Source organism: Miscanthus floridulus, chromosome 6 (genome assembly GCF_019320115.1).
Source record: "Miscanthus floridulus cultivar M001 chromosome 6, ASM1932011v1, whole genome shotgun sequence".
In the NCBI taxonomy this organism is placed as follows: Eukaryota; Viridiplantae; Streptophyta; class Magnoliopsida; order Poales; family Poaceae; genus Miscanthus; species Miscanthus floridulus.
The window spans coordinates 107,382,065-107,397,061 of NC_089585.1; the positions used below are offsets into that span (position 1 = coordinate 107,382,065).

At 44.0% G+C, this 14,997-nt stretch overlaps 1 protein-coding gene across 1 annotated transcript in view; it reads right to left on the bottom strand.

Moving 5' to 3' along the window:
• Nucleotides 1–905: 905 nt before the first annotated feature.
• LOC136458964 (probable glutamate carboxypeptidase LAMP1) overlaps nucleotides 906–14,997 on the bottom strand; it is a 32,752-nt gene continuing 18,660 nt past the window's right edge. Inside the window, exons 2-14 of the mRNA XM_066458861.1 lie at nucleotides 11,349–12,147; nucleotides 11,198–11,265; nucleotides 3,776–3,857; nucleotides 3,243–3,335; nucleotides 3,013–3,164; nucleotides 2,759–2,828; nucleotides 2,443–2,530; nucleotides 2,333–2,357; nucleotides 2,022–2,086; nucleotides 1,706–1,821; nucleotides 1,438–1,554; nucleotides 1,196–1,336; nucleotides 906–1,088 (exon numbers count right to left, since the gene is read on the bottom strand). Coding sequence (XP_066314958.1) covers nucleotides 906–1,088; nucleotides 1,196–1,336; nucleotides 1,438–1,554; nucleotides 1,706–1,821; nucleotides 2,022–2,086; nucleotides 2,333–2,357; nucleotides 2,443–2,530; nucleotides 2,759–2,828; nucleotides 3,013–3,164; nucleotides 3,243–3,335; nucleotides 3,776–3,857; nucleotides 11,198–11,265; nucleotides 11,349–12,147 — 1,999 coding nt within the window. The remainder of the gene's footprint in view (nucleotides 1,089–1,195; nucleotides 1,337–1,437; nucleotides 1,555–1,705; nucleotides 1,822–2,021; nucleotides 2,087–2,332; nucleotides 2,358–2,442; nucleotides 2,531–2,758; nucleotides 2,829–3,012; nucleotides 3,165–3,242; nucleotides 3,336–3,775; nucleotides 3,858–11,197; nucleotides 11,266–11,348; nucleotides 12,148–14,997) is intronic.

Genomic DNA, 14,997 nt, shown 5'->3' on the forward strand with positions numbered 1-14,997 from the left:
CTCTTCTAGTATAGAATAGATAAGATTCTAGACCGGACCGTAGAACGAGTTGATAGGCACACATAAACACAAAGTACCTTTACAAGTAACATGCTAATTACTGTCATGCGTAGTCCATCGCAATCGAGTATACCTTGTCATAATTATATCCTCTTCGTGTCCATCTGGGATCAAATTACCCGGAGGATTATTAATTAGCATGTCATGATTATTCTCTAGATCTGTATTCTAGGCATGTATGCTGTAAATGTTGTCCTGCTGATAGCATGATAGCTACATGGCTTGCAACGAACTACGATATCTTTAGTCTTGCACGACGATGAACTATGATTCTTTAGTCTTGCACGACAATGGTCAGAGCGGTGTGGGACATCGTTGGTACAACGACGCAAGCATGACGATGACTTATTCTGGTTCGATATGGTGTAAATGTTGTCCTACTGATGGCATGGTAGCTTCATAGCTTGCAGCGAATTACGACGTCTAGTTTTACATCGTAATGACTAGAGCGGTGTGGGACATCGTTGCATCCGTTGGTAATAACGGCGTGAGCAAGATGGCTTATCACCTTGACAACGGCGATAGTGGTACAGCATGATAAACGACTAGGGGCGGTTGGTCCTTATGGTGTGGCCGTGGTTGTACAAGTTTTTGAGAGAAATGGTATAGAACTATGAAGAGATGATGTTGTTTGGCATGTGTTGAGGCCTCAATCCATTCGGGCACCATGGTTAGTTGCTTATTGCTGCTGCTGCTGCTTGACCCTTTTAAGGTTATTGTTGCTCGGTTGTAGACTCAGCCCGGGTAACTTCTTTTTAATATAATCAGCAGTTCTCTTGTCTGATTGTTTTTTTGATAGAAGATTCCAATCTCCTTTTTTTTTAACGAAGATGGTTTGAATCCTATCATGTCAGACGACAACTCAGTATAGCAGATGCTTGTGTCACGGCCCTGGCCACTCTGTAGACCTCTTGCTGTACAAACTTCCACGACTCCGAAGTGTTGCTGCTCCAAGCGCTGGCTATTGCATTGGCTATACCGGGATAGATTGCAGTATCCCAGTCATTCTGATCTGAAGGTCCATACACCTATGGATGGGAACACTTACTGTTAGTATAACTATAAGCCGTGTGTACGAGCCTTATGCAATTTCCAGAGTAGAAGGTGAGTGCTTTGCGCATGAGTATCTGCTCACCAGATGCTTAAACCATTCTAGCTTGAAGATGCCTTCCCTGCTAGTGAATGCTCGCTCGGTCTGCATAAGCCGGTCATTGAGCTGTTGGATTTTCAGTGAATCCTTGTTCAGCTGCTTGCTCAAGAGTTGCTTTTGAAGTTCCTGAAAGTGCCCATGTCTCTTAGTCATCACAGTGCACAAAACGCAGTATGGTAGACTGTAAGTTCTGCATAACTCGAGCAGCAATTCTCATGTGAAAGTACCTTTTGTTCGCTATTCACTTTGGTAGCTGCCGCTCTGAGAGTTCTGATTGAGTTGTACAGTGGGGAACAAGTGACAGTTGTTCCCTTCACTTCCTTCTCTACCGTCTTTGTGTATTCCTGCCGCCGGAAGAAATTTAGGGCCTCGTCATGTTTCCATAGTAACAAGGATATCTATGTGTTAATTTTCCTTTGTCCCCTGTGTCTGAGTGGCTCTACTGGCCTACAGAAGGTCAGAAGCGGCACTTAGTGAACACTGGAGTCGTCTTACCTCAAGCTCAATTGCATAGGACATGTAATTGAAGGGTAGGATCTCTTCATTTGCCAACCTCAAAGCCATCATTCCCCATATGCTAGCAGCCAGTAGCGGATCCAGCCAAAATTCCACTGATGTCATAAGTACTACGTCATGGCTTAAATTTACGTATGAGCATCAATTTGCAATGAAAATCTCAGGACAGCAATGAACAGGGCTGGCTCCGCCCCTACTAGCAGCTGCAAGATGAAGAATCTTGGTTACCATGTCGTGGTGGCGCAGATAACACCTCAACTAATATTTTGCACAAAAACAGTATCATTGAGCAGACCTGCCACATGCCTACGGAACCCAGGATCTCCGAATTTCGCCATCCATACGTAGTCATCATATAAGAGCAAGTATAATAGCAGGCTGTAAGCCGACTAAATGCTGAGGTGGAGGAGAGAGAGGAGGAGAGAGAGGAGAAGCGGGCTGTAAGCTTACAGCCGGCTTGGGCACAAGAACTAAGAAAGTCTGTGAGAGAGATAAGTGGGCCATGTATTAACTGTAAATAGCCAACTACTATATGAGTGGGCTGAGAGAAGGCTGCAAGGAACCTTACAGCCAGCAAGCCGGCTGTATTATTAGCCTTGCTCTAAGGAGTGGTAAACCGGATATCCTGGTCCTACAAAAGCAAAAGTGCCCAGGAAAGTTCATTGAAAAATACAAAAGTCACTGGGCAGGCAAATAGCAAAGAGCAGCGGCATTACCTTCACCAAAAATTATATTCATCGAAGGAATACCAACATGTTGGACGAATGCTGAATAGTCTGATCCTCCATCACCTAGTCTTAGAACCTTAATGCAGGAGATACGCAGTGAATAGTGAGTAATGTAATATAATTTGTCAGGAAGTAGAAGTGGTTTCCCGTCCTGAAACCACATAATTCTTGAGGGATGGAACTAAAACTCAAAGGAACTTGTAGCTCGATAACAATGCAATCACTATATAATAGTGACAACTAACTGGGTCCTCAGCACTACATAGAGGGTAGGCTGTTGGATAAGCAAGCTGCAACAACTCACCCGGGGAGGAATGCTCGATTTAATCCATGAATCATACACAGTCTGAGATGAATTATCAGGATCTTGAACGTTCACAAATTGACAAAGAGCAGTTAAAATTTTGGGCATCTTAACAAGGAAAACACTACATTCGTATTGTTGACTACTAACATGGAGACCAAAAGCAAACAAATTTAACTATAGTATCATGTTTTCCCTCTTCCTGGGTATGCTATTATCACTAGTTTCAGCCTTTCAGGTAGGATGGACATACCACTTTAGTTACTTGCTGAAGTAACTCGTCGAGTTGGGGAGTTGTAGAAGGCAGGAATCCTGGACCAACGACTGAAACATCAATATTCAGATAAGCAACAGCTCTAGAATATAACATCTCCCGGTTTTCTTCAACCCATTCAGTAGATCCTGTCTGAGTAAATTAAATGCAAATATGATCAATCTTGCTGTTTTAAAGACGGACAAGAGTGGTTCAGATATAGAAACACACCAGTCCATATTCTTCCGCATCCCAACTACAGAAGATAATGGTTCTTCGAGGTCTCCACCCGTGCTTTTGCAGCATTGAAAACCTTTGAGCTAACTAGATGGACAAAGAGTGAAATAACATGTTATGAGCCAGATAAGTAGCAGATCGTGTATCATGTACAGTACAATATTGAGGTCAGGCATAGAAACATGAAATGGAACTAAGGTTCAGTCACTTCAGCAAACTATTCAGAGGACATGGCCTTAAAACGAACATGGGAGTTCTGCCTTTTAATTAAGAGGAAGCAGTTTTATGTACAAGACACGGCCAGAAGACCAGGGCCACAGATTTCCTCAAAAACAGAAGGGGAGGGGTTAAAGGCCTAGCAACAAGCGAAGACCTAGGCAAGGCACCTAGCGCTAGGTATTAAACGAGGACATGGCTAGTACCTGCTCTAAACTACTGTAATCAGTATTCTGGCATAGTAGATCAACAAAAACAAAGCGTAGTAGCGTACTAAAGTATACAGAAGACATTTTGTAACTGACGACTACCTCAATCATAGCTGCTGTTCCACTGTTGGGATCGGATGCACCAAACGTCCAAGCATCACGATGGTTACCAAGAATGACATATCTGGATCACAGAATGTTAAAAATTCTCAGTTCAGTCACATATTTGGCAGAAAAAATATAATATTCAATGTGGTTAAATTGTGCCAACGCCTATATGCAGATAAGCAGATTGATACTCTTCAATATTTGTTTAAACTGTGAGTACCTCGGAGGCTAGGACTGAGTCTAATTGTTTGTTTTTGTTCGTTAAGAAAAAAATTGCTTTCGAGGAAATCCTTTTACAGTCATGAGAGGCTGAGAGATACTACAAGAGCTACCCATCTAAAATGAGCCTTCAGTGAAAGAGTTTCCAATAAATTAAAAGAACAAAAGAGCTTGACCTTATGCATCTGGTTCTTAATCGTGCTTAGCTATTTTTTTTTCTCTTGAAGGAAAGATTTTCATAGCTACTGTACATTACAAGGAAGGCCAACAAATGGCCATCCCAAGCCAACCTGAACATGTATGAAAAGTCGGAGTGGTTGAATTACATAGTAGATGTCTTTTCCAAAATAATGATGTACCTGCAGAACTTTCCGATCTGCAAGTGGGCCCTATCCTCTATAGGATATGCTAACAGGTTTAAAAGATTAAGGAGTATACATGATTATAGAATTTTGTAGTACCACGCGTCCACGCTGTGCACACCTTGATAGGACATCTTTTTTTCTTCTATACTCCCGCCGTCACTTTTTGTTGGTCGCTCGGGAACTGTGCTCATAAGAGAAACATGCCCTTCCCAACCGATAGTTAATAAGGGACATATGAGTATACAATAAATTACTTATTAGATCTCTTAAATCATTATCTAATAGGAAGGAAATTTCGTGGACACCGGGTCATATAATTTCTTTTTTCTTGGCAAGCGAAAAGAGTTATCAGATACTTCCATTTTTTTATCTTTGTATAACAACAAGTTAAATGCATGAGCAGTCCGCAAACTTATCAAGGATGCCACTTAGTAGCTTCATAAACTTTGAAAATACATTTCTAGTCTCTAAATTTGTTAAGTTATGCACCGCAGTGGTCCATAAATAGACTTACCATGTACCATTTTACAAGTTCATTAGGATGTGTGGTACATCACTTTTACAGACTCAGAAATACATTTTCAAAGTTCGTAGATCTAAATGACACCTCTTTATAAGTTTAGAGGACGCTCATTAACCTTCTATAATCTATATATAAGGTCAACGACAGCACAACAAAAGTAGTGCTCTCAACTGCCCAGGTGGGCTGCGTGAACTTCACAGGTTTGACAAAACAGAAAGATGCAACGTCACCTTCCACCAAGAATTTGTTACCTAATAATTGTTAGAAACAATAGTGCCTCTAAATCGTAGATCGGGTAAGCATCTTATTTAGGGTTCCTCTAGTTCGCCCTGACGCAGTTGCGCTGCAGCCTCGTGGATGCTTATGTCGAGGGAGCTCGGCGCGGCGGAGTCCAGCGTGGTGGAGACGAGGTCCAGTGGCGATGCAGAGGTACGGCGGAGTCAGTGGGGCTTCCCGTCGCTGGCAGCTCTTTAGATTGGGTTAGGTTTTCTGTTCGTGGTTACATCGGCTCCGGTCAACCTCGTTCTTAGAGCCTTGATCTCCACCTCTCTTTATAGTGCTGTGCGACGGGGGCCCACCAACCATATTAGGGTTGGGCGCCCCTGATCAGGGCGCAGATCCAAGGGTCCAATTGGGTCTATTGATGGAGATCAACTAACATTCTTCCACATGATCTCACTACCATCTTTTAATTTTATATCATTTACTTTTGTTCATTCCATTACAGATTAGCGCATACAGCATGTTTCATCGTCATGGTCAATTGCCGATAGATTCAACAACTACAACACACCACTCTGTTCTAAAATAGATACTTAACTTTGGGTCTTCTTTTATCCAGGAATTATAGGCTTTCCCTTAAACCCATGCTAGCTACATGTTCTCTGAACACGTTGGGTGGTAAGCCTTTTGTAACCGGATCCACGAGCATCTTTTCGGTACTTATATGCTCAAGACTTATGACATGATCCCAGACTTTATCTTTCACAACATAATACTTTATGTCAATGTGTTTGGCAGCACCACTTGACTTATTGTTGTGAGCATACTGTACTGTTGAATTATTATCGCAGTGTAACTTAAGTGATCTATAGATGTCGTCAACCACCTTCAAACCGGGCATGAACTTCTTTAGCCAGTTCACCGGCCCCGTTGCCTCATAACACACTACAAACCCGGTATACATTGTGGACGATATAGTGACGGTTTGCTTTGAGCTTTTCCATAAAATAGCTCCCCTTGCGAGAGTGAATACATATCCAGACGTGGATTTTCTATCATCTCCCGCATAATCAGAATCTGAATATCCCACTATATGGAGTGAATCAGATCTTCTATACGTCATCATGAGGCTTTTCGTTCCTTGCAAATAACGTAAGACTTTCTTTACTAATTTCCAATGTTCTGTTCCAGGATTGCTCTGGAATCTACCAAGTAACCTGGTAACAAATACCAAGTCAGGGCGCATACATACTTGAGCATATTGCAAGCTTCTGACAACTAAAGCATATAAAACCATTTTGAATTTGATCGATCTTATACTGGCTCCTAGGGCATTGAAAATCCCTATATCTGTCGCCCTTGACTATAGGAGCAGGTGAGGGACTACATTTGTGCATACTGAATTTCTTTAATATCTTTTCTATGTATGCCTTTTGTGACAGTCCTAATACCCCTTTACTTCTATCTCAGTGAATCTCGATCCCTAAAACGAACGAAGCTTCACCAAGATCTTTCATATCAAATTTTGAGGACAAAACTTCTTTGTCTCCAGTAGTAGACTGACATCACTACTAGCAAGTACGATATCATCCACATACAGGACAAGGAAGATAAATTTTCCATTCTTAAACTTTGCATAAACACAATTGTCCTCAACATTCTCTTTAAACCCAAAATTTCTTATTGTCTGATCAAACTTCAAGTACCACTGTCTTGAAGCTTGTTTTGATCTATAAATGGATTTCTTTAGGCGGCATCCCATTCGTTCTTTTTCTTCCATGACAAAACCTTTCTTTAGGTGGCATCCTATTCGTTCTTATCTTTCCATGACAAAACCTTTCTGTTGTGTCATGTAAACATTTTCTTCCAAGTCTCCGTTGAGAAATGCCGTCTTTACATCCATCTGATGTAATTCTAAATCGTAATGTGCCACTAATGCTATTATGATTCTGAAGGAATCTTTACATAAGACTGAAGAAAATGTCTCATTATAATAAATTCCTTCTCTTTGCGTAAAGCCTTTTACCACAAGTCACGCTTTATATCTCTCTATATTTCCTTGAGAGTCAAATTTTGTTTTGTAGACCCATTTACAGCCTACTGTTTTGTCTCCTTTAGAAATTATTTTCAAGTCCCAAACTTTATTGGCATTTATATATTTCATTTCATCTTCCATGGTCTCAAGCCACTTTGATGAATGATCAGTTCTCATGGCTTCTTCAAATGAGGTGGGATCATCCTCCATTTAAAATTCCTCAGTGTTGTCTACTTCATAGTCAGCAGGAATAGCTAATTTTCTAACTCTTTGAGACCTTCTAGGGGCCTCCACATTTGGCACATCTTCTATTTGAGGCTGTTGTTGCTCCCCCTCATGTGTGGCAATAGGTTCTACAGGATCCTAAAGAATAGGTTCCTCATCGTCATTCATTGTTGCCACAGGCGGAATAACAACAGGTGCTGGCACCACAGTATCTTGCACTATCGGTGCAGCGACAGCAGGTAGTGAGAAAAATGGCTCATGAATCATCGGAGTGGGCGCATACACCCGCTTCTCTTCAAGGTCAATTTCTTGAGCTACCATGCTCCCCCTCATTATTTCATCCTCTAGGAAGACAGTGTGTCTTGTTTCCATAAACTTTGTATGTCTGTCTGGATAGTAAAAACAAAAACATTTTGACTTTTTTTGGGTAGCCAATGAAATGACAACTTACTATTTTGGGATCTAGCTTCCTAATGTTTGGGTTAAATACTTTAGCCTCAGCAGGACTCCCGCACACATGTAAGTGGTTTAGTGAGGGTACTCTTCCTGTCCACAACTCATACGGTATTTTGGGCACCGACTCACTTAGTACTCTATTGAGAATATGAATGGTGGTTTTAACGCCTTCATCCATAGGCTCAACGGTAAGGTGGAGTAACTTATCATACTGCGCACCATATCCATCAGGGTATGATTGTGTCTTTTAGCTACTCCATTCTGCTGAGGTTCGCTCAGTGTAGAATACTTAGCTACTATATCATTCTCCTGTAAGAACCTTGCAAAAAGGTCTAGAAACTTAGCCACATGGGGTATGCCGACCGTAGTACTCCCCCCATGGTCGAACCTGACTATCTTAATCTTTAAATTGCGTTGAATTTCAACTTCTGCCTTAAATATCTTAAATTTATCAAATTCTTCTGTTCTTTCTTTGATTGGATAAATGTAGCCATAATGGGAGTAATCATCTGTGAATGTTATGAATGAATCATAACCATCCACACTCTTTATAGGAAACTGACCACAAATGTCTATGTGAATAATCTATAAAATTCCTGCGCTTCGTTTGATATCTTTCTTAATTTTCTTTACATACTTTCTTTTTATGTATTCTCTGCATTGTTCTAAATCTGAGAGCTCTAATGGACGAAGAATATTATTCTTAACTAGTCTTTCTATTCCCCCCCTCGAAATATGGCCTAAACGACAGTGCCATAATTTTGACGATGCATCGTGAGCTCTCTTATGCTACCATTTCTAGATTAACTCTCTATCACCAGCTGCTTTATCAGCTGGGTAGCATATGTCTTTGAAGAGCCAGTGAACTTACTCTTTATTCTATCGAGGTACTCGGTGACCGTGTCACACTCTGGGATTGAGCCCACAATTATAGGCTTAATCGTGTTCTTTATCATAGCCAAATATTTTTTATTAGCAGTGACCTGCTTCCTATGCTCAAGGTCATATGACATCTTTTGAGATTCAAAATCCTTCTCTTTAGTTGCCCAAGTGGCATCAGCCTCGTTTGTCTCCCTCACTAGTGCCACAGGCTCAGTGGAACACGGTGATGTGGCTACCTAGTTTACCTCAGCCAAGATAAAGGCCTGGTCAAACTTTTTCTTAACATAAAAAATAACAACAATTGCATACCTTGATTTCAATGTTGGTCAAAATTAAAACATACAACTATTCTTATACACTAATTCTATATCACCGTTGGACAGAAATAGAATTAATGCATAAATCATTAAAATTTACAACTGTTCTTATACACTAATTCTACATCACCGTTGGACAGAAATAGAATTAATGCATAAAATCATTAAAATTACGATATTGTTATTAACAACATTGGTTAGAAAATAACAACATCACAATCAAGTCAAAATCTCTTTTTCTCCAATTAAATATCACGTTGGTTCAAAATAACTGGAGAATCAACTATTTTTTAGCAGCGAAAACATGAAAAAATTTATTATCTATTTTTTAGAAGCATTAAACTTTTCTCAAATATTCTCTAAAAAATTATCCCGTTGGTTCAAATTTTAACAGGATATTTAAAGTAGACAAATATGATCAAAATTTGCTTCTGAAAATTAAATAAACTTGGAACTTTATTTACTATTTATTGTGGCTCGGCCTGTAGCTACAGTACCGGCCCAGCAGCAATAGTGCACGGCCTGGCCTGCCACAGCAGCCCACACACACGCACCGCAACCTGGGCCTGGGCCGGCAAAACGGCCTCCCGCTCGCGCCCGCCTGGGCCTGATTCTGGCCCGGTTGATTTGCTCGTTGATGCAGATCGGACGGCCACGCGCGCATCTCGGCGGATTAAAACGACGACCTTAGCGCCTCCGCTGAAATCCTAGCGTCATTCGCCCCTCCCTCTTCTCTCTCTACGCCCACGCTCCTTCTCACTCAACGCAGCAGCAGCGAGCAGCAACCGGAGCTGAGAGAGAGAGATGGCACCGTCGTTTGCAGCGGTGAGACCACGCTCCCCTGCGTGGCTGGCCCTCTTTAACCCTTGTCCATTTCTTCTCTGCCTTTCTCTCTCAGCCGCACGGTACACCGAGCGAGCAAAGCGGTGGAGCAGGCAGCCACGGCGCCGTCGCCGGCCCCCTAGTCGGCGCGCGCGCTCCCGAGCGGGTGAGCACGCCACCGTCGAGCGGCCTAGCCATGGCGCCCCCTTGGCCGAGCCCAGGCAAAACATCTCCCTCAGCTCAGCCTTCTTCTCCTATGCCGGCGAAGGGTTAGCCCGACGCACGGCGAGGTTGGCTCCTTCCCCTTCTTCTCCGATTTGGATCTTCTTCTTCTCTTATCCGAACTGGTGTTGGGGGTAAGGGTTTAGATCTAGGGTTAGGGTTCAGAATCTGACCCACTGTTCTTCTTCCCCAGAGGGTCTTCATGGGTTTAGGGTTCGGCTTTGATTCTCTTCTAGGCTGAATCCCTCTCTCTTCTTCTTTCTTTCACCCAGTTAGGGTTAGGGTTAGGAAAACTCTCTTTCTTCTTAGATCCGAACTAAATCTGATCGGTTCTCTGCTTTCTTGTTTGTTTCTTCTTGGTTCTTTGCCGATTGGGGATTTGGGTTAGGGTTAGGGTTTCGTTAGGGTTAGGATTAACCTGATTCATTTTTCTTTCGGCTTGGGTTCGGTTGAACCCTCTGATCTTTTCTTGCCGCGCACCGATGAAGACAACGGTGCGGCAAGTTTCCTCGTGCGGTGGTGACTGGCAGTCAGTGATGCTCGCCACGCTCATGTTCTCTTTCTCTTTTCTTTTACCCAGTTAGGGTTAGGGTTTCAATCCATAATGGATCGAACCCTTGTTCTTTCTTTTATTTCTTTTTAATGCTTTACCCCATACTAGATCTACACACCAGTAACCTTGGCTCTGGTACCATTGTTAAAAACAATAGTGCCTCTAAACCATAGATCAGGGTAAGCATCTAACTTAGGGTTCCTCTAGTTCGCCCTGGCACAGTTGCGCCGTAGCCTCGTGGACGTCATTGTCGAGGGAGCTCAACGCGGTGGAGTCCAGCATGGTGGAGATGAGGTCTAGTGGTGATGCAGAGGTACGACGGAGTCAGTGGGGCTTCCCATCATTGGCAGCACCCTCTTTAGATCAGGTTAGGTTTTTTGTTCGTGGTTACATCTGCTCTGGTCAACCTCATTCTTAGAACCTTGATCCCTACCTCTCTTTATAGTGTTGTGTGACAGGGGCCCACCAACTATATTAGAGTTGGACGCCCCCGATCAGGGCATAGATCCAAGGGCCGGGCCTATTGGTGGAGATCAACTAACAATAATAACAAGATAAAAAAAGGAATTAGTTACCTATCGGGCTCTTCGACGCCTTCGATAATGGCAAAGACATTCTCAATTGTTGACATCGTATCATTCCCCTGCAAAATCCAAAACAATAGCGTCAAGCCCAAAGGCAATGAACCGAAAAGACGAAAGATGCCTCGAATTGAATTGTACATACAAGATACGTTAGGTTCAAAACTGCTGGCCCGGGGCCGAGGCAGTACACGGGGCCGCCCTCTCGGCCCTGCCAGTCCACCGGCACCACGGCCTCGCCCACGGCTCTATGTATCTCCATCGTGTCCTGAGCCAACACCGGCAGTGCCGGGATGAGCGGCATGTCATCGGTGTTCATGGCCTCCTCCACGCTAACGCGCTCGCAGCCCTCGGATGATGCCCACATCGGCGTCGTCGGGTCGCCCACGCCCCAGAACAGGCTCCCCACCTGCACGCTATTGAGCGGCAGCCAGCACGAGTCGGGGAACCACCGCTCAGCGGGTGTGCCACCGTACTCCAGCGGGTCAATGTACACCACCACGGCCATGGTGCCGGCGGCACACGCGTTGTGCGCGATGTCCTCGCAGTGGATCCTCCCATATCGCGTGATCGTGACCTTACCCGTGACATCCACACCGCGGGAGGCTTGGTAGGCGAAGTCCTCCTCGTGGCCATAGTTGGCGTACACGGCCTCCGCCGAGACCGACCTAGAGGCTGCGTAAGCATAGAACATCAGGATGGTCTCCGCCACTGCGGCTGCGTAGGGGTCGTTGGGGTAGGTCTCCTGCTTTGGGGAGAAGGAGGTGATGACACCACGGCCTGGCGCTGAAAGGGAGAGGGAGCGGTGGATGGGGTAGGAGAGGAGAATGGAGTAAGGTGTGATGTGGGCAGGGAAGGAGAGCGCGTCGAGCACGTAGCGGGTGGTGACAGCGTTGGCCTTGGTCCCCGCGACATGCGGGTGGAGAGTGAGTGCTCGTAGGTGGATTTTTTTTTTAATTTTAACACTTTTTGGAAACTAATTTGAAATCTAACATGGTCGGGTTTTTTTAAAACTAACACTTTTGGCCGCGCCTATTGCCCTGGCGCGGCCATATGCCTGTGCCGCGCCATGCATGGTGGCACGACAGAGGGCTGACATGGCGACAACCGGGGTCGCTGACCGCTGACAGGGCAGGGCCTGCCACACCACCGATCTTGGCGCGACACTGCCGCACCCTGATCCGTGGCGCGACAGAGCCGAATAAAACCGATGCGGCTAGTCCTGGCCCCCGCCTGGCCCTCCATTGTCGCCTCCCTTCCCTTCCATTCCTCTTTCACCTCCCTCCCTCCTCATCCTTGTGCAAGGTAACGACACACATTTTATTTTCGTTTCAATGATGGATAGATATATTATGAATGGGAGCTATTATTTAGTTAGAAGTGTATTTACCATGTATATTTTTGTTGCTCTAATTGTCGGTTATATTATTTTAGTTGCATTGCAAATGATTATAGTTTACAATAATTTGCGTTATTTTGATTGATGTTTAATTTGAATCATTTTATTAGATGGAAGACATGTTTCAGGAGCAGTTATGGCGAAAACAGGGTCGTCCTAGAGAATTATACCCCGACGAGTCTAGCAAAGATGTCCCCATCCCTCCTGAACTCCCTGTCCCTAACTGTGATTATGGTCGTCCGGCCGACGTGTTTCAATCAAGACATCCAGACACAGCGGCTCATTGCTTCTACACGTGCAGTCATTTTATTGTAAGTAATTGTTTCCATATGTTTTCTTCTTCTTCATTTGTATTACTAGGTTACTAATATTTTGTTGTATAGGCCCATGAGAGGTGCCTTTTCTTTTAGTGGATAGATGGTGTAGACAAGTTTGACCCCAGGTACCTCTTTTTCGATGATTGGTGGAGAGGGCGACATCCACGAGCACTTCGAGCGGTGAGTTCCACCTCCCCCTAACCCCCCTCCAATGATGGCTAAGGAGAAGCACTTAGCCATAGTTAGACGACTCGAGGAACCTCCTCTATGCCATTGCAGAAACCGAGCCATGATAAACCCTGACAATACGTTGGAGTTTGTGTGTCCAAACAAGCATGAAGTAAGTGCAAAGTGTATGTATTGAAATGTTGAGCTATATGTGTCATGTACTAATGTCACATTATTTAGGTGTATTCAATGGTGAAGTGTCATTTCAAGGAGTGGTTGTATGGTCCTAAGAACAAATGGCCCAAAGAACCTCCAAAAGCAAAGCAAAAGAAGAAAGAAAGGTTAATTTACAAAGCGCCGCCAGTCAAGTGCGAATGTGGTGTTAAATCCAACCATGGTCTAGTCCCTTCAGAGCTTGGAATAGGCCATTATTGCGGCCATATGATTGACTATGATGAGGTTGGTTATTTTTGTGGTAACCATGGAATCGTATTTTGTTTCTTTTGCTAAGACATATATGATATAATTTATCGTTTGAACATAGCACTAGGAAATGCAGGTGGGAATGTTATAATGGTTGCTAAGTTCTTAGATAAACTGAAGGAGAAGCAAGTAATTGCATGAAAGAGGGGATATGGACCTAACTACGTCAACCTTTTTGTTAAACATCACAAAGACAAGATGCGTGAGTTTGCTAGACAACATGGTATTTGTAACCCGATCGACGTTGGGCTTGTCAAATGGGGATTGGAGAGATGGATGACATTAGAGGAGGAGAGGGCAAGGAAGGAGGCAAGGGAGAAGACAAGAGTACAAATGCAGGTCTTGAACGAGCATGTTGTTTCATTATGTGCTAGTTAGTACTTCGAAGCCTTTTTTCTGTTGCCTGATTTTAAATGTAATATAGTCGCGTTGCTAACTGACTGCATTTTATACATGAAGGGATTGGATACAGCGAGGACCATGTTGTAGAGGTGGCTCATGTAAGGTACGAGGAAAATAAGTTAGATGAGCACAGAAAGCGAGCTGGTCGCACCGTTGAATTACCGATTGTGTTGTCTAATGAGGGGGATGAGGATGAGGACGACACTGCCAGACTCAGCGAGCCCATCGCTCTAGTAGAGGTGAGCTTGTAGGTGGAGGAGGCTAAGGACGATACTGACAGACTGAGCGAGCTCATTGCTCTAGCAGAGGTGGGCTTGCAGGCGGAGGATGCTGAGGACGACACTGACAGACTGAGCGAACTCATCGCTCTAGCAAAGGCGAGCTTGTAGGCAAAGGAGGATGACGACATGTTCTTCACTTAGGCCGCAGAGGCCGCAAATGAAGCGGAGGCCACTTACTACAGACGAAAGGCAGATCAGGACAATGCAGGTGAGCCTAGCCACAACAACATGGTTATGGTTGAGGATTGGTACTCGGACGACGAGTTACTTACTCAGTATGTTTCTAACTGAGGGTTTTTAAATGCGCCGACTGTTAGTTCCATGCTTTATTAATGATCAATGTAGCCATGCTTTATTATGTAGTAGAAATTCAATGCTTTATTCCATTTGAACTACTGATGTATTGTACCCATGTGTCATGTACTTGGATTACCCATGATCGATCTTAAGTGATCACATCTGTTTGTATCATGCATTCAAAATTTCTAAAATGAACGTAATTGGGTGAAATTATCTCGACCGTAACCCACTGGTTCGGCCGTGCCATAGCCTAGGTTCTGCCGTGCCAGAGTCCACGGTGCGTCAGTGCCGCGCCATACTAAATAGCGCGTCAGTGCCACGCCATAGACGACGGCGTGGCAGTGACATGGATAGACATCATCTAGCTTCAATTGAGTTGTTGTCGGTGCTGTACAAAACTACAAGTGGTGCCACGATCATGCGCAAGTTGAAACGAACATGAAG